The sequence below is a fragment of the Xiphophorus couchianus genome, chromosome 1, assembly GCF_001444195.1.
Source record: "Xiphophorus couchianus chromosome 1, X_couchianus-1.0, whole genome shotgun sequence".
NCBI classification, from domain to species: domain Eukaryota; kingdom Metazoa; phylum Chordata; class Actinopteri; order Cyprinodontiformes; family Poeciliidae; genus Xiphophorus; species Xiphophorus couchianus.
The window spans coordinates 16,893,007-16,912,836 of NC_040228.1; the positions used below are offsets into that span (position 1 = coordinate 16,893,007).

The window sequence follows — 19,830 nt, forward strand, 5'->3', positions numbered from 1 at the left end:
AACGCTAACTCTGTGTAATTAAAGGGGCAGGATGTTTTCCAGCCACTTATTATATAGCACAATCAAATAGTTATGACACCTTCAGTTGTTTAAAGAAAACGCTGTATATATCAAACATGACTTAAAAGAAATTTGACTTCAAAATTTAACGCCTTGAAATTGGCATTTGTCTCTAAGAAACTCTTACATTCTGCCTTGAGCACGTCATCACATCAATATTACTCTTAAGTGTTTGCATTCATGGGAACACTGTACTGATATAATAAGCTCATCAGATGTGCAGTTTCACCAGGTGTTTGCTAATTGCTGCTGCTAGTTTGAAGGAGCTGAGTGTGCTGGAGGTGGAGGGGATGCCCTGTACTCCTGGACCAGCATTTCAGTGTGTATTTGTGCTTCAGAAAATCATGATTCCACTGTACTCTAAAATACATAATCTAACCCTGGCAGAGCATTTTTCCGCACACCGTTAAAAAAAATTCCTTACATTTAAGACATTGTCATCCTAAACCAGATATCAACAATCTTAATCTACAGAAATATTTTTTCCCCTCTGTTTCAACCAAATAAAATTTGACAAAATAATGCCCTACATATATATGTACATAGAATCCAAATATATTGATGTGTATGTGTACAATAGAACTGAAATGTTCGTCAATGAGATTGTAAGTGCTTATGCATCTCTAGGGTAGTTTTTTTTTTTTTTTTTGTTACAGCATAACCAGTTGACTTTTGCATAGCAATTAATTTTCTTTACTGCATTAAATGTGTATATCTTTAATAACTACATAACTTATGCAACAGACTATATCTTTGTTGTAATGGACACTTTTTTAAATCTTGTTTTTGAAACTGCAACTCCGTTGGCATTCTAAAATTATCTTTACAAGCCTATTTCTACTATGTTAAAATTCCTTTGGCATCCACACTACATTTATCACCAGAAAGGATTGTGGAACCAGTACTAACTGGAGTTGTAAATTGTCTTTAACAGGGATTGTGTTTTTAATTTGCAAGATAAATTGAGGATTTCTTTGAGCTATTTTGGTTTTTAAAAACTACACGGTGTTTCCAATGAGGGTCTTTTATTTTTTTGCTGAACAACATCATAACAGCTGTAGGTATTATAAACAATACATATTGGTAAACTAAACCTTTTAATATGTGGAAGGAAAATCTAGACTCTGCACCATACCTTCTGGTAAAAGCTGGTGATTTAGCTGTGCTGTCAGACTGAGGCTACGGAGGGGTGTTGAATGTGGTCAGTGGATTACTGCATGTTCCTGTCAAGGCTAAAATGAATCATCTGTGAACACTTTATTGTTTACCTTGGAGGAGCTCATCGGGACCTGAGTGTTTCAGTGTTTAGTGTGAAGTTGTCCACGGTGCCATTTGGACTGTGTCTATCGCCTCTGTCCCAACAGCTGCACCTAATGTGTGAAAATTATCATGCTCTCCGTTAGCACAAATTAATCCATGAGTCTCATTGTCATATAGATTGACCTAAGCCAGCATTGTTGAAGCACCTCTGGATAGATTTATTGATTTACAATAGATTTATTGTGTTTTTTTCAAAAAGAAAAGGGAGTTTGTCAGCATGTTTCACCTCACAGTGAAAATCCCATGTTGGTTCCACTCTGAGCAAAGGGTGCAAAGGGTAAGTGTGACGACTCGCACACTCCACAGTTCATGAACAGTAAGTAAGCAGAGAATGTAAAGATTCCTGTATTGTTCTCTCCTCAGAGTTCATATTTGTTTTAATAGGTGGATGCTAGTGGAGCCTGGCCAAACATGGTTGTCTCCGACTTGACCCGTCTATCAACTCTTTTCCCTACCAGATCGCGTCCAAGATACCTGCACACTGTCCTCACCATCTTCTAAATCAGTTTATTAAAAATGTTTTAAGATGAGACTTTTTCTAATTTTTTAAGCTTTCTGTACTAGAATTTATTTCTTTTTAGGTTGCGAAGTAAACATGGGAATCGCTTCTTTTTGAGTCTGCAGACAGTTTTGAGAGAGAGAGGAGACAAGGAGGAGCAAGGCGTGTCTGTGCTTCATGGTATAATGATGGACTACCATTATTGGCATGGTGAGAGTTTATTTTTTCAACCTGTTCACCTCCCAGATTTTCCTTCCATCCTCTTCCTCTCTCCTCATTCACACAATGACCGTCTAATAAAAAGCACAAGGATTTTTAGAAAAAGGATCTATTCGACAAAAATCTGTTTTTTTCTTCGGAATTACATTAAACTTTGTGATATATATTTTTTTCTTTTATTGCCTCAAAGCTGGTAGAAGCTTGGGACCTAAACCGAAGAGTAAATGAGCAAAAATCCAAAAATGCAAGTTCTGAGAATGTGGATTGTGATCATTTGTGTGAGCGGCGCAATTTATTCAGAGGAAACCCAAGAATTATTGCATGACCTGAATGCAATCCTGGAAATAAACTCTGACACACCTGAAATAGAAATGGCTACCAGTCATTCATCAGGGACTGATTCAGGGGAGAGGATTTTGGATCAGCTTATCACTGGTAAGATGACAAAACATTTCTGTTTCTATCTGCCTGCTTCCCACAATAAAATGTTCGATAAGCTAACAAATCTGGATTTAATATCTAAGTTTGTTTCTTCATGAATGTTCTTGTATGCACTTGAAATCAGATATGTAGTGTAAAGAGACACAGGACTTTTTCATGTAACTTTGGAGGTAGTCTCCAAAACGTATCTTAGGGACACACATCAAACACAACGCTTTATTTTGAGATTATGATTGAAAAATTCTAAACGAATCAGGCCAGATTTGGTGGACCTCTGCAAGTTTGCTTCATCGTTGGGTGAAATAACCAAATGCAACTGAGAGAGAAAAGCCATTCTACTTTTTAAATAGATTTAAAAAAAAATAGAACAGAACAGAATAGACTAGAATAAAATAGAATGCCTCAGTGAGGACCTTTTGGCATACCAAAAGCAAAGTGACAGGTAAAAGGAAGCATGTATTTTAGGTAAAATATGGTAACAGAAAATCATTAAGGTCAAATTTACAACATAACAAAACAGAAAAACACCGAATACTTTGCATTTATCAGAAATAGTACATAGTTTCAGAGAACGCGCCGCCTGAGTAGATTACTCTTGTAGGTGATAACTTCAAAAAGGGCACAAAATATTACTGAATATTTGTGCATAAAATAATAAATAATAAAATGCTATCTACAAGAGTATTGACATTTTTTGCATATAATAAAAGATGTGCAAATAGTAGCAGGAATGTAAACAACTTATTGAGTTTGAGTTTGTTGAGAGTAGTGATGATTATAAGAAAGAACATTAGGTGGATTCTAGAAGCAGCATTTCAACATGAACTGGGAAGTTTAACAAACGAACAATAAACCTAAGGATGCCACATAACTTAACAGCAAAAACAATTATCTTGCGTGCCTATCTCTAAGTCTGACCTTATGCCTATTAAAAATACACACAGAGCTGAAAAGATGTAACTAAGCAAGATGGCCACCAAACCTGACTAATTAAACCAGTTCTGTCAGGAGGAAGAAGCCTAAATTCCTGCAAACTCTTCTGACAAGCTTGTGGAAGAGTATCCAAAATGTTTGATTCAAGTCTTTTAAAAAAACTATCAAATCTATCTAAAGCTTACAAAATGTATATAAATATATGAATTTGAAAAAGCAATCTCACTCAATATTCTAGTATTTAGCAAAGAGAAAAATAGTTACTCTTAACTGACCTAAAACAGAAATAATTTAGCCAGACTTAATGTCAAGCTGGGAGGGTGGAAAATGATTATGTGTCCTTTTGATACAGTGGATGTAAATATTTGATTTCACCTGCGTTTCACTGACTGTTTGATTTAATTGTAATGACTCAGGAACAGAAGTGCAGCCCCAACTGGAATCAGAAAGAAAGACGGATCAGAGGAAAGCTGATCCTAAAAAGCTAGAGGTTGTCAGAGGAAGGAGAAGTGCTTGGGGCAGGAGAAGACACGCTGCTACAGTAGAGGCCGCTGCGTATCGAATAGTAAATATATTCAAACATTTTTCTGCATCATTTCAACTCATCTGAAGTCAATATTTCTGTTATTTTCCTCTTGACTTAATGATGTCACTGGTTTCCCGCTGTATTCTGCAGGCCGGATTAAGGCAACCTCTGAAAGGCTGGAGACAGAGTGCTAAGGGAGAGATGGAAACTAGCCTCCTTATGGCGACACTGAAGGAACTTCATGCGGAAAAGAAACGACTGATGGATAATGGAAAAACACAAGAGGAAGAGGAGGAGGAAGGTGAGGAGGAGGACAGCGAAGAGGAAGAGGAGGAAGAAGAAGAAGATGATGATGATGATGATGACGACGATGAAGACGATGAAGAAGAGGTTTAATTTTATTCAAAATCCTGCTGTTGTACGCATCATTATCTAGTGTGCAGTCTGTAAAGAAGTTTTTCTATTTCAATTCAGGAGGAAGAGGAAGAGGAAGAAGAGGAAGAGGAGGAGGAGGCCACAGAACCTCCTACTAATCAAACACAGTACAACTCTACTGGACCTCCAGCTGAATGCCAGACTGCAGATGCAGAGATAAGCTGCAGGGGTGTCGGGATGACTCACCTGCCAGTTTTCCAGTACCTGGAAGTGAGAAAGCTTGACTTGGGAGGTGTGTGTGACAGGACTGTTGTCAGAACAACAGTTTAAGCCCAATGGAATAATACAAAATATTAAAAAGAGCATTCTATTTAATTAAAAGTTGGTATTATCCATATGTTTTTTTTCTTTTTGAAATTCCAGTCAGAGGTTTATATACATTTATTACTTACATGAATGTCAGATTAAATTAGGGCTTTGATTATAACCATTCTTTCTCTGGAATGATCTGATGTTGAAAAATACAACTTCAGTGATTTAAGTTTTTATTATTTTTTGTGGATTTATGTTAATCCACATAGATTAAAAATTATACATGAAGACCTAAATATACATACGTAGCTTCACTAATACTTTATAAACATTCCTTAGAAAGAGATGTTTCCTTTTAAAAACTTTTCAAGGATCTGACATAGTTGTGGTCTCCTGGCATGTTATCAAAAAATTTCCATTTAGTTGTAAATGGCAGAAATTTCATGCCAGCACTTTGTGTGATGCAGCAGTCCTCCCGGGGCAAAAACAGCTCTTCAGTGTGACGCTGCTATCAATATCGTGCACAATCCACCGTCATTTGGCGCCATGTTCTCTATGACTCCTCCAAACATGCTTTTTGGCATCACTCCTTGCCCCTTCTTTTGTTGTCCCGCATGGACAACAAAACAATTCTGTAGTTTTGTTGTCCATGTAGAAATTTTTAGTTTTGCAAAACCCTCTAAGTTCATGGTTATGTAACAGTCACTTCACTGCAGACAGTGACACTGATGTGCCAACAGTTTCCGGTTTATGAAACGCTTGAACCTTGGATGTTCCTGGGTTGTTCTTGTAAACCCTAAACAGTCTCCCTTCATTTGACTGGAGACAGAAAGTCTTCAATCAGAAGTGCAATTTACTATGGGACTTGTAACCTAATGTTAGTTGGAATGTAAGTATATTGTAGTATGGCAATACATTTAAACTTTCGAACCCATTTCCTGTTTTTAAAATTAGTGAGAATGTATGTTAATTTAGCCTTCAAAATTCACACATCTAATAAATTCATTCATGTTCATGATATATGTATGGAAACTTCTGCAGATACAGGGTTTAACACACAACTGTCTTTATTGTCCCAGAGTGGATAAACCATGTGGGACAATAAAATAAAACAAAGAAAAAACAGGTGTAATAGAATAATGTGTGCAACAGGTTGATGGCAAGAAATGAAGAAGAGATGCCAAAATATGTAATTAAGAGCTCAAAAGTTGTTTTTTTTATTGTGTCACAATAACCATTTTTTTGCTACATGATTTTTTAATTATCAGAATCAATATTTGAAATGCTAATTGCACTACATATTATTTTCTGTTCCAAGAAAACAACATCAGAATCATCACTCCACAAAGTTTGTTTGGACTACGAAACCTGGATGAACTGGATCTGAGCCAGAACCAACTGGACGACGAGTCGTTTAGCCAGAACTGCCTGCTTGTGAGTATGGCTGCTTTCTTGAAACTGGCAGGGAAAGATCTTCATTCATCAGCTCCTTCTGCAGCCAGAAAATTATATATATATATATATATACAGTATATATATATATATATATATGTATTTTTTTTTTTTAAGTTAGTACTCCATACACTTGCAGAAATTATTGCATCAATGCAGTTTGGGTTATTTCAGTAGCTGCCTTCATAAATTCTGCATTGTTGGAGGAATGTGATTCCTATCAATCACTGTGATAACATTGTCATTAAATCTCCATAAAGCCTGTCAGCAGAGGGGACTATAATAGGCTCCCAAGTTTCCTGGTAGACGTCTGCACTGAATTTGAACTTGATAAAATGGAGTGGACCAACACCAGCAGATGACATGGCTCCCCCAAATCATCTCTGACTGCAGAAACCTTCCACTGGACTTTAAGCAACTTGGATTATATGATTTTTTCTTCTTCCCCAAGACTCTGTAGCCTTGACTTCTAACTTAAAGAAAAAAAAACAACAACTTAATACCACTCATACCAATCTTTTTTCTTCCTTGTCCAGATGAAACACTTTCTCTTGAGGCTTAAGATAAAGGATGCAAAAGGTTTTGACTATGCCCTGGCTCTATCTGTGTGATGGTTTTTGACTCCAGCTGCCTGCCCTTTCGGTCTCTCTCAAAGACTTGAATGGGCTTTGTTCCTAGACCTTATCAAGGCTGCCATTGTCCCTGATGCTTGTGAACCTTTTGTTATCGTACGTTTTCCTTCCGCTTAACCTTTCACTGATATACGACATGTAAAATTAGTATTGAACACATCACAATTTTTTCTAGAAAGGTTACTGACATGAAATTTTCACCATGCGTTTGCGAAAATACATATAGTCCATAGATACAAAGAAACCAGTAACAATATTCAAAAATTATTCTACCTACTCTACCTGGATACATTAAATAGCTAGTGTCTATAGCATTAATTTTTTGGGCTTGTCAGTAGCTAGCTTTTCATGATTATTTAGCACTAATGTCTATTCTACGATTTCATAATTGAGCTGTTTCCATTAAATAATTTATTTAATAAAAAAAAAAAAAGTAATTAAGCTTGTGTATGCGATAAGTAATTAAAAATTATGGCAATGAATAATGTAAACTGTAACATGACATATATTCATAATTCAGCCAAGGCACAAGACGTCAGTTGTAGCAACTATTTGGGGAAATTGCAGTCAGCAATTTTACAGAGAAGCTATGGATTCAAATGTTCAAATGACACACAAGGTTTTATGAATAGTCCGATACTGTGAGAGCTTGCTTGGAGTCAGCTGCACATTGTCCGAAAAACAAAACAAAACAAAAAACATGATCCTGCTACTTCCTGTCGTCTTCTTTGTTGTTTTCAACTGTAGTAACATCCGACTGTTGATCATGTGACTGGTGTGATGCGAAAAAGTGTATTTTGTTTATTTCGACACAGCCGGAAAACCACCTCCTTCTAGCGCAAAACCTTTTTTATTGAAAACATGTTTTTTTCCCCCCAAAAAAATGTTCTGTGGTGTGAAATATATTTTTGTAATTTCAATTTGCAGAATTCTACGGTTAATGGAAACACAGCTGCTGACTGTCTAATGGACAAGTTAGCTGACTCTCCTGTGATTGTGTTGGCTATAACACAGCCATTGCATAACATCTCCATTGAAATCAATCTTTATTAGTGCTATGCATTATTCTAATTTCTAAGAAACTGAAGTTTGTGTTTTTATCATTTGCAAGCCATCTTCATTTGAATTAACAAATACATTAACAATACAGCCTTTCTGTAATGAAGATTGGCATGAGGGATGTCACTTTTGGAATTAAATTATTTAAATAAATGAACTACTCAACGAAATTCTAATTTGTTGAGATGGACCTGCATGGTGATATAATATTTTTTTTAACAATGCCTTGTTTATTCACAAAAAACAAAAGAATCCAATAAAAATTTACACCAAACAGAAGATCTTTATTGCAAATTTTAAACTTCTTCATTTGCTACTTCACTCTGGTTTGTAAGCCTTTATAGAACATGTGCAGTCTTCTAATGAGCAGATTGTATGAGTCACTTTACAGCTAGGAGTCGGGATAATTGAAGTTGCATTAACAGATGCTTTCTAAGTAAAACCTTCGATTGATTCCATGCCATACTCAGATCCCAACCAGACCGAGTCAACCGCTGTGTTCTGACCAATCATTACTCTTCACCACTGATACACTGAAGCCAATGCATTGAGGAACAAAAGGAAATTATTTTTGGAAGAGTTTTTTTTTTTTCTCTCCTTTTTCTCCTCACCTCACCATAATGACAGAGGGCTGACGGACTGGCTAGAGGGACACTGTAAAAGATCCTGTCCTCTGCTTTCCCTCACACATAAACCACCGGAGCCGTTTGTACCGAGAAACCTCCCACAGTGGTTTTACTAAAAATAAAACATGATAAATGACATGGAAGAGATTCACAGAATAGCAATTCTTTCATTTGGTTCTTTTCTGTAAACTCCAAGTGGAATAGAAAATTATGGACTTAGTCAGGCTTCTATTTTGTCTTTTTTAATCACACTGGATATTTTATCTCTTTCTGAAATCGGGTTTTCATGAAGAACTTGACCTTTTTGAGAAAGCTGGATCTTAACGACAACCAGATCACCAGAATTCCAGCGCTGCCAGCATCTCTAGAGGAGCTCAAGATTAATAAGAACAAACTGACTGTTCTCACGGATCACTGCTTCCAAGGTACAACCAGCATATGCTATAGAAAGAAAAACACAAGACAAAAACTGTAAATAAAAAATTTTTTTTACAATTTTGTTTAGGCTTGAAAAACTTGTTGAAGCTGGAGCTAAGGATGAACACCCTTTATGAAGCCAGTGTGTCACCTGCAGCTTTTCAAGCTCTGCAGAAGCTTCTGGAGCTGCAGCTGGACAACAACCGTTTCCGGTCGCTCCCTCTGGGCCTTCCTTCGTCTCTTCAGGTGTGCTTTTATACATTTGTTGGAACCTGTGGTATATTCCCTAAAGTGAAGTGCCAAGTGTTTATTTTGTTAAGTTACAATCACAAACGTCTTAGTATAATGCTATAATTTCACAAACCAACACAAAGTCATGCATAATTGGGAAATTGAAGGGAAAGGATCCATGGTTTTCAAATGTTTTCCAGAAAAAAAAATCTTTACAAATAAGTTCACTCGTTTGTAAAGTCAGTTGTTTTGTGAAGGCTTCAGAGGTTTGTTAGAGAACTTTAGTGAGCAAACACAATTCTGAAGACCACAAAAAACCATTTAGGTCAGGTATATTATAAAGCAATGTCCCAAAGTTGAACATCATCTCTCCGTTTTCTTCTCAGGACTTGCTTTATTTAACATTAACCTTCTTCACTATTTTAAAGGTGCTGAAAATGAATGGAAACCTGATTGGAGAGGTGGCCTTTGAGGCCTTAAGGGACTGCATTCATCTGAAAGTGCTGAATCTGAGCCACAACTATATCGACGATCAAAGCATCAATAGCAACACCTGGACCCGTCTTAGGTACGTATCATTTGTGTAGTTCCTTCATTTGCCACAAGAGGGCAAGCTGCCCTTTGGAAGCTCTGACCAGTTTTAGCTAAATATAATTAGGTCTGAAGCAATCCAAGAGAAATAAAGTTTTTTTTTAACGGATCAGCAATAGTATACTATTGTCATAATCAATACCTCAGGCTGGTGTTATTCTCAATTACAAACTTTTTTTCTATGGTATTACAGTAATTATTTTCAGCACACAAAGTTCTTTTTACCTTTCCTTTCCCTCACTTTCTCTTATGCAGTCATATTTACATATTCTACAAGTCATGGCAGTCTACTTTGTGTATTTAGAAGAGCAAGGGTGTGATTTAGGCCTCGAGGGCAACTGTGTGCCTGCGTGTGTGTGTTTGTTTAAATATAGTGAATTCCGGAGGGTTTGTCTTTTTCTCCCTTGGATCCTTGTGAACCACAATGCAAGTTCAAGTAACGCAGAGGAATAGAGAACGAAGAAGGGAGTGCAGGAGAGGCAGCTGGAAAGGGATTGCGCAAGTTATGCACAGATCAAAGTGGTAGACAGGGGGATAAAATCAAATCAAAGACGTACAGATTTTCTTATCAAAACGAAAACAGTGAAATCCAAAGGCCATATCAATAAAATGTCCTTAATTTAACTTTTAGATACTAGTAATAGTGTATTTAATGCCTGACATTTGTTGACTTGTTGATAAATGTGGTAACTGTCCCATTGGTATTTGTAAATGCTCTGTTTTAAAAGATTTCTATAACTTTCTATAGGTTTGCATAGGTACGAGATTGTGACATATTTAACCTTAGCCTCTCCAGGATCTAGTTAATTTTCAGACAATAATGCTGAATCTGCAAGAAAGCTAATTCCTTGTGGGGTTCTTTTCTTGTTGTTGTCCAAAACAGTCAAATGGTAAAATAGGAGAAATTAAAAATAAATAGTTTAATGCAATGTGCTGGCTCTAGTTAGTGGAGTGCCTCTGGTCACTGTGTAGCAGTTGGTGTGTTTATTACGTCCTGCTGGGGTTTAAGCTAGAGTGTACAGGAAGTTACAGGGGGTTTGGGACTGGAAGTAAAATCTGGGATCTGTCTTTGGAAGACCGGGGGGCCTACTTTAATCTTGCGTCATTATCTGCCTTCCTAATACTGTGTAGCTGGAAAATGTTAGGATAAATATGCAGTGAAACGATGACTTAAATCCCCAAAGTCATTAACATAATGGGGACGCATTTGTTTAGTATTCAGAAGAAGTTTTTTTTTTTTTTTTTACCACCATATTAACACAGAAGTTCAAGTTTGGCAAGTATAAAACAATTCACTTATTTACTATGAAGGTAGGCTTGACTTAAGTTGATATTATCAGTGAATCTTAGCAGTCCACTACAACCCGAAGTGAATAATCACACATCAAATCTTTCAATGTTAACAGCAAAAAAATAAAAAATAAATAAAAAAGACGCTACAGAAGGAGTTTTTAAAAAAAGAAGAAAAAAAATTATACTTCATGGTACAAAAGTTCATAGGAGAATAAGCTAAAGTAATTGTCTCAAATGGCTGTGGAGAATTATTGAAGGTTGTTGAAGTTTGTAGAAGTTAATTTTTTCCTGTCTATTTAGTCGCTGCCACAGCATGACTATCTCTGCAAACTCAAGAAATTTGTTTTTCAGCCACCCTCCTGTGGATTTGCAGTGTTTTTTAACCTCGCATTTCCTATTTTTAGCTTATCTTCAGATCTCACAATGATAGCTTTATATACAGGTATACAGAAGTATTTATGACTATGTTATAACATTTTTACCACCATATTTGTATTGCTTATGCTGATATCTTATGATTGCTTTTCAGAAAATGGGCTTTACATAATGGTCAATTATTTATATCTTTGTTGTGTTCTTTTAAAGTTCATCATTACACAAGTCATGGATCTGTGTCTGTTCACAAACATTGGCTGTACTACTTGCTACTTAAGAGATATGAAGTGTTTTCCCTGGAATCCTTCCAAGCGGTCCGTAACTGTGCTCCGTCTTTTATCACTTTAACATTTAAAAGTGAATTTTAAGATGTAACTTTTGATTTATTTAAATTGTTTTTGAGCATTGCACAATATGACCTTGGTATGAACTTGCAGGGAGCTCTAAATCCAGAAAAACTGGCAGCTGCTTTGAAGGGTTTCTTCTTGTGAATAATCTTCCTTGCTGCATAATTATGGTGTAATAAAATTATAAATTGAATAAACAAAATTATTGTAGCTACTCTATGAGTAATAGACAGACCTCTCTAGACCTAACATCTTTGCTGATGTTTCTCTTGTTGACATTGTGGAGGAAAGTAGTGTGCCCTGACTCCTGACTCCTTTTTTGCTCACATTGAAAACCTTTACATATATTTTTGGAGTGATGGTTATTCCCATTTTCCGTTTTTTTTTTATTGTGTTAAACAAACTGTTCTCAGACCAAATAAATTATAAAACCTCAGATGATAAAGATTATTCGCTCATCATAACTCAACTTCTATTTACGTTAAATTCCTATGGAAATACAAAATTTGCTCCTAGTTTTTCCATTGTATTTACTCAATCATGATTTTCTGCAAAACGCATATTGACACTCCATTTTAATACTACGTTACTATGAAAATGTTTTCATTGTATTCTAGTAAGTAAAGCTACAGTACAAGTGCTAGCGAGAACGAACATGTTTTTGGCAACCTATCATATGCTGTAGTGAAACCTTCCCTTCTCATTTAGCCTTATTTCAATAAGCTGTTTCATTTCAAACCCATATTTACAAGGAATTAATTTATTGCATTGATAGTGTGTGTTTATTTAAATATGACATCTTAACACCGTTCCAGCCGTGTTAACCTCTGTGCCCTCTTTTGTGTGTGCTTATCAGGTATTCTTGTTACATAACTGGTTGTGCAGCGGCTTAGCATTAATTCATGTTGCAGTAGCAATCTGAAACGGCGCAACAAAAGCCGTCCTCCTTATTCTCCCAGCTGTAAAACAAACAAACAAGCAAAAAAAAAAAAAAAAAAAAACCCGCCTGTTTATCTGCTCCTGGTTCTTGATCAAGACGTCAGTCAACGTTTATCTTCGCTCGCATCACTGCTTCCAGCCAACAAATTTGACTCACCACTTCACATGTAAAAAGAATGGAGCACTACTTTCGCTGATTGCTCTTACATAAACCCCTACTCCTCCCAAACACTTCAAATGGTTGCATTTTTGAATTATCCCCATAAAGCATATTTATTAGTGAAATATTTGTAACCTAGTTTTTCGTGATAAGCCGCTTACAAAACAGTGCTTTGTTGTGTTTTGTTTTGTGCAGGAACATATGGCTGTTTTGAATTTCTGACTTTTATTAATATAGTGGTGTTGGCAGACAGACAGCTGTGGGAGAGCTCTGTTGATTTCCAAACACTACAAGCAGAGTGAGTACATGGTGATATTGGGTTAGCGATCATCAAACCAGAAGTGTGTGCGTGGGTGTGCGTTTGTGTGTGGGGGTGAGCACGCATACGTATATGCATGCATGTGTGTGTGTGGTGCCATGTTGAGTCTTAGCCTGAATAAGCTCGTCCCAAAATCTCTTTTTGTCTTTGGTCCCGCACAAATTGGTTTCATAATGAGCTTATGTAAGCAGGAACACAAGCAGAATTGCGCACATCATTGCACACTGCACACCCCGCCTATGATAAAACCACACTGACATCAAATGAGAGGGATTTAATTAAATGAGCATCAGTCCACGTAAGGGTTTCATCTGTATTTTGAACCGTAGCTTTTTTCTTATTTTACTGAACGTAATCAAATACAAAATACTCGGAGCAAAAGAAGTGCAGCTACAGTAAATCAAATAAAGTTTTAGCTGTATTCAAATCCAAATATTCGTCGGTATGTTTAGCAGAGGTTTGACAAATTGTTCAAAACACTTCCAGAAGTCAGTTCAAGTTAATACATTCGGGTTGCACAGACGTGCACATGTTGCTTTAATAAAACCAAAGTCGTGTCCTGCCATTCTTCATCCATCAGTGTATTTTCAAATCCTCACTTTGTCTTTTTTTTCTTACCTGGCACAGCCACTCTGGCTGGCTTAACTTTACCCTGCTTCGCTGCCAGTGTTCTGCAACTGCCATGTGTGATGCTAACACAAATGGAGATGTGTGCATTATAAAGTACTGTTGTACTGTAGGTTGTACTTGGTCATGGTTTGCCTATATGCATGGACACCCAGACTTGTAAAGACAAAAACATTCAGTTTTCTTCTGTTGCTGTGTACCTTTTTGTGGTTGCAGTAGTTACAGTGTAGAGGAGAGTTCTGTGTGAGATAGTTGATCTGCTTCACGTCATTTGTTTGAATGTGCGTATGTGTTTTTGTGTGCAGATGCCTGTGGGTGGGGGGAGGGTGGGGAGTGTGGGTGGTGGAGGGCTCTACAGTTCTTCCTGAGAAGAGAGCTCTATGTCTCTGCTCATTACTCCCATGTGGAGCTCTGAGTAGTGGCGGACTGCCACTGTGCTAACTGGCAAAGATTTCGAACACAAGTCAGCAGTGCACAACTGGTCTGAACTGGTGCAGGGACAGATATGTAGGATTTCAGAGCAGACATAGTTAGGTACGTAAGAAAGCAGAGTGAAGGTTAAACAAAAAGCCTTTTGTTGTATGCTGGTGTGAGATAATTCCTCTGAGATTATTCATAGGTTTCTCTGAAGGAAGCCAGCCCACTTTTTTAAATCATCCTGCAAAAGAAGAACCCGATTCTTTCTCTAAATTTTAGTGTGAATCTTGCAAATCATCACAAATCAGCAGAAATTGTAAGGTCTGTCAGACAGAGGAACAAGCCCAATAAACAGTGAAACCTCTGAGTTTTCAAGTTCAATGGATGAGAGTAAACAGAGATTTTCTCAAACTAATGACCCCATCGAGTGCTTGGATCGATGTGAGACTGTGAGGACTCCTTTCTTCCCCTGATTAACTATCTTGGTTTCTCAGGTGAAAATGGGTGTGGCTTGGATTTAGACCTTAACTGGGAGCAACTGGGTCAATGTTCCCATCCTATTTGAACCTGGCAGTTCCTCACACCAAGGGGCTGCTTATACTTTCCCCATTGCATTTAGCCTTCGTATTTCATTGGGTTTGTTGTTTTGGTAATGTTTAATGGGGTTGTTTTGCTGGATTTAGTTAGGTCTTGTGTTGGTTAGTGCAGTGTTTCCCTACTCCGGTCCTCAAGGCACATTGCCCTGCACATTTCAGGTGTTTCAGCTCAGCTTCAGCCCAGCTGATTTCAATTGGTGAATGATTAACAGGCACTTACTGAACTACAATCACCTGAATCAGGATTATTAAAACAGGGAAACATCTAAGACATGCAGGGCAGTATGCCTTTAGGACCAGGGTTGGGAAACAGTGGGTTAGTGTTCTGGTTTTCATCTGCCTTGTTTTGGGTTGGCATCTTACTATACTGCAGCTAATTCTTTTGTTTAAAACCTATGCTAAGAGTGTCTCCCTTCTTTGTCATATCTTTGTGACTAAAGAGGGAGACACACCAATTTGTTTTTCCTTTCTCAATGATACCCAAATCACTTGACCATATGGGCATTAGCTGGCCACATAAGTGCTTTTGTCTATTCATATTGGGGAAAAACAGAAAATGAGGTCTGCCTCCTGCTGTGATTCTTGCGTCAAACTCACAACAGCTGTGTGGGATCATGCAACAAAAACATGGAACTCTCAGTTCTACATCTTTGCCTTGGAAGCAAGAATCCCCCCCTCTATCCCTGCAGACATTTACTCTGTTTTCTGCAAACTAAAACTTATATTATTATAATATTTGGACAAAATACCGTATCACTTTGTTTTCTCTACCATACTCCCCAGCTCCTTCCTTTTCCCAGAGTGCATTATTAGCTTTCCTGGCCTTCTTCAATATTGCTCTGCAGCCTTAGCTTTTGGCCTCTCCTGCAATGCTCATGAGAGTCCAGTAAATGTAAAACAGGAGGACAATGATGAATTGTTGGGCATCCATTAAAATGTTCAATCCAGAGACCTGTAAAACATTGCATGCTGTCATATAAAACATCATTCAAATAGCAACTTTCAAGACAAAAATCACATAGCGCTTCAAACAACAGAATAACAAATTTAAGCAAAAGCAGATTAAAAAAATATATGTTTTCAGCTGATTTTTAAAGGAAGCCACTGAGTCTGCCCATATGAGAGTCGGTTGAAGGACGTTCCAGACGTTCCACAGAAGAAAAGCTTTTATCTCCTTTAGTTTTTTATTGTATGGGATAAAAAAGTCAACAAGGCATAATCGCAGAACTTCACAGCCCAAACAGCATGTAAAAGCTCTGAGATGTAGGTTGATCTCTTTCAATGCAGCGATCGCCATGTCAAACATATCTTAATGAGCCAGGAGCCAATGAAATTGATGATCCAGTCAGGAGTCTAGCAGCAGCATTCTGCACAGACTGCAACTGGCATTGCAAAAATCTAGAGAAGATGAAACAAAAAGCATGAACTGATTTTTCCATTTCTGGACAAGAGCTAATAGGGCTGACTTTGGCAATATTTCACAAGTGGTAGAGTCAGGAATGAGACAAAGATCTGACATGATTTTGCAGAGTACAACCTGAGTTGAAGATTAATCCCAAGGTTTGTAACTGAAGATTTAACCAGATTACCAAGAGGCCCAAGTATCTTTATTGTATGTTTACAGTTTATTTTTACACATGATTATTTCCTCAGATCTCTAATCATCTGTTTAAATTAACCTATTACAAGAAATTATGCAATAGGTTTAGTGTGAAACTTAAAAAATGTGCAACATCATAATGAATGAGGGAAAGATGTTTTCATTAAATAGCTATGAAAGGTCATTTTGGATGCGAGTGTCAAATTGAACATAAAGTAATGTTGTTTTCCTTGATACGGCAAACAGAATCACATGACAGAAACTTGGATTCATTTTTTCATTGTCCTGGTTATTTATTTCTCAGATCTCTGGAAGACTTGGACCTGTCGCACAACCGCCTCACCTCCATCCCTGTGAATCTGCCTCGCTTCCTCCGTAAACTGATCCTGCAGCACAACAGCATACGTCACATCCCTGCCTTCACATTCCGTCACATGCGTGCTGGCCTGCAGTCCCTTCATCTGTCCCACAACAAACTGAGCACCGAGGGCGTAGAGCAGCATTCCTTCGTTGGAACCTACCGCTCCATGCGCGAGCTCCTACTTGGCAACAACAGACTGCAGGACATCCCCAGATGTGTCAGGCAGTTCAAGAACCTGCAGGTGCTGAGACTGGAAAACAATCAGATCAGGTAGGGATGCATTTGAAATGTTTGAAATCTTTATGTTTTCCCTGAACAACCTTTACCTAGATCTAATTTAAATCTGCGTTCTGTGTTTTAGGCAGGTGAGGCAGTGGGCAGTGTGCCACCCTGGTAATTCTGGCTCCACCCTGGTTTCTGTCCACCTGGAATATAATCTCCTGGAAGAGGAGTCTATTCCCCCGAAGGCTTTCTCCTGTGTGACTGACACACAGGGACTGGTCCTGTATCCACAGCAGGGCAAACGTACATGAACTGACACAAATGCTGTGCATAAGCAAGACAAACAGCAATACAGTTCTCTCCAGCTTCTGTCATTTTTGACATCTTTATAGTCACCATGGTATCAGAAAACATTTATAACTTAATTAGCTAAGTCAGTAAATCCATTTCTAAGTAGCATGTTGTAGTATTTTGGCACGCAATAAAGAAAATATGAACCTCACACAGTAACTGGATTTTTACTCTTTTGGACAATAAATTTGACTGTAATTCACAGTTGCTCAAAATCACAGGGTAACTAAGTCTTTAGCCTCAAGCTTCTTTGGGAATTTTACTACTTAGCGTGATTAAAATGTCTCTAGAGTAGTTTTGAGGTCCTTGCAAGGAGAGTCTTTAATTGAGTAGAATTAAACTAGGGGTGTGGTGTGGATGCAGACCAGCCTGAAGCAATCTAAGCTTGGGTGTCCAAACAAAATGTCCAAATGTGACCTAAAAGGGCCCGACGTAGAGGACAAATATGAACATCATAACAGTTTTCTATCTCCAGATAAGGTCAGAGCATCCAGGAAAGCAAGCAAAAAATACCATACCAGAAATAACAAAAAAAAAAAAACACAACAGTAATGTTCAAGTGGAGACAAAATATCAGACTGAAGTCTAGTGAAGATCCTTTGGCATCAACTTAAACAAGACATTCACGCCTCAAAACCTATCCAAAGCAGCTGAATTAGAACAAATGAGTGTGCCAAAATGCCTCCACAGTGATCAAAGTCAGGCATAACAAATACTCCATAACAGGTTTCGCTGCTAAGAGTGGTACAAACAGTTATTAGGTTTAGAGAGCAATCCCTTTTTCACACAAGGTTATGAAGGTTAGGATTTTTTTTTCTCCCTTAAGAAAGAACACCATCATTTAAAAACGATGTTTTTGTATTTACTTGTATTGTCTTTGACTAGCATTTAAACTGGTTTGATGTTATAAAACACTTAAGTTTGGTAATCATGCAAAAAAAGGGAAAACCGTAAAGGTGCAAACACTTTTTCCCCATCACTGTAGAGCCTGGTTGGATTAGGTAGCTTTTCTCTTACTAAATGAAATCATCTTTTAAAATAGCGTCCTATATTTACTCTTGCTATGGTTACCATGTGTTCAAAATGACAAACTGAAATAAGTTGAGTGGAACTTGAACAAGAACTGAATTGTGTTTGAAAAACACAAATCAACCGCTGTCCTAAGAAAGTCTCTAAACCTGATGAGTGGAAAGATGTGAGTAACAGACGATGTCACGTTTTGCACAATGGAACATGAGCAGGAGATGAGGAAGGAGATTTCAAACCAGAAAAGAAGGTAAAGCAAGGAGGAGCGGGAATTAGTTCACATTGAGAGCTCTTTTCCCACTGAGAGATGGAAACCACCTCTTATACCCGACTAACCACTAAATTACCCCCCTCCCCCCCGGATCTTATTATCCTTTGTTTTTCCCCTCTTTTCTTTTTAGTTTACTTTTTTAATTTAAACTTTCCTTATTTCTTTCTACATGCAGTATATATGTCTGTTTGAAAATAAGAAATATTTGCAGGCAGGGATGAATATGCCATATTAAAGACATCCAAAGAGTGTTAGGATGATTTACATAAGTGTTTCATAAAATCAAGAGAATTTTTGCAACAACAAAAAAAAAATTAAATCAAACTTTTTTGACATCTTGTTTGAGTCATTTGAACTTATTGCCAGGGTAATCATTTGTTTAATCTCTGGATACACATTGCACAGTATATCACTTTGAGTAATAAATAAAAAATACGACATACTGAGTTATGTTGAGAGTGAAGTAAAGATTTACAGATGCTGTTTTTACGACTGAGGTAGGAGGTTTCATCACAGAGGTACGTTTCTGGAGCTCTAAATGAAGACCAGAAGGTCTCTTACAGATGTTTGAGTTGCAAAACAAAAAATCAATGACGGAGGCCGATGACAGCATAAACAATGCTCTATGTATGTTTAGAATACTTTACATGAGCAGACAAACGCATGCTAGGTTGTCTTTTTCTGTGCTTGGGCATGTAATCACATGTTAGGTCTCTGCTGTAGTCTTGTATATTCGGTGCAATCTCCAGTCTCTATAATTGTACAGTCATTTTGTAAATGGCACACTACTGTCTAAGAAATTGCACATTTGCTCTAACCCTGCATTTCCTTTACACTTTTTGTTGAGATGAAACTTTCTTTGGTGTGTCTGCACAAATAGATGCTACAGATATGGGGAGTAGTTTTAATTTCTGACATGTTTGACATATCGAATGCTGTCCATTGTAGCACACATTACTAAACTGCTAAACGCACACAACAGCTGTTTTGCATCATGTCAGGCTAAAGCCAGATCCCATTTGTAAGTGGTTGACCGAAGAGCGGTGTCAGGCTTCTCCTCTCCAGCGTCCTGTCTGTTCTGCTCAAGACAGCAGCTTCCTGTGTTTGTTATTGGATTGGAGGGGGTGCTAGCTGATAAAATAAAAAACATGGATAACAAACAGCAAAAGAATCCTCTCTCTGATGAGGATGGTTGCAAGGAATACAGAAATAATTTGAGATTAGGTAAAGAGG

General features: G+C 37.5%; 1 protein-coding gene across 1 annotated transcript; it reads left to right on the forward strand.

The window, feature by feature from the left end:
• The first annotated feature begins 2,172 nt into the window (after positions 1-2,172).
• Positions 2,173-17,451, forward strand: LOC114145632 (extracellular matrix protein 2). Its single transcript, XM_028019295.1, has 10 exons — positions 2,173-2,533; positions 3,889-4,037; positions 4,149-4,388; positions 4,473-4,665; positions 6,004-6,119; positions 8,747-8,879; positions 8,960-9,117; positions 9,531-9,670; positions 16,671-16,997; positions 17,089-17,451. The coding sequence occupies exons 1-10, from the start codon at positions 2,323-2,325 to the stop codon at positions 17,258-17,260; spliced, it is 1,839 nt and encodes a 612-aa protein (XP_027875096.1). The 5' UTR covers positions 2,173-2,322; the 3' UTR covers positions 17,261-17,451.
• The last annotated feature ends 2,379 nt before the right edge of the window (positions 17,452-19,830 follow it).

What these genes read in the sequence shown, in the direction of transcription:
- LOC114145632 (XM_028019295.1), top strand. Translation starts at nt 2,323, where the DNA reads ATGAGCAAAAATCCAAAAATGCAAGTTCTGAGAATGTGGATTGTGATC. An exon ending in AGGCCGCTGCGTATCGAATA is followed by an intron (nt 4,038 to 4,148) that starts GTAAATATATTC and finishes TGTATTCTGCAG; the next exon opens with GCCGGATTAAGGCAACCTCT. An exon ending in CTGGAAAACAATCAGATCAG is followed by an intron (nt 16,998 to 17,088) that starts GTAGGGATGCAT and finishes TCTGTGTTTTAG; the next exon opens with GCAGGTGAGGCAGTGGGCAG.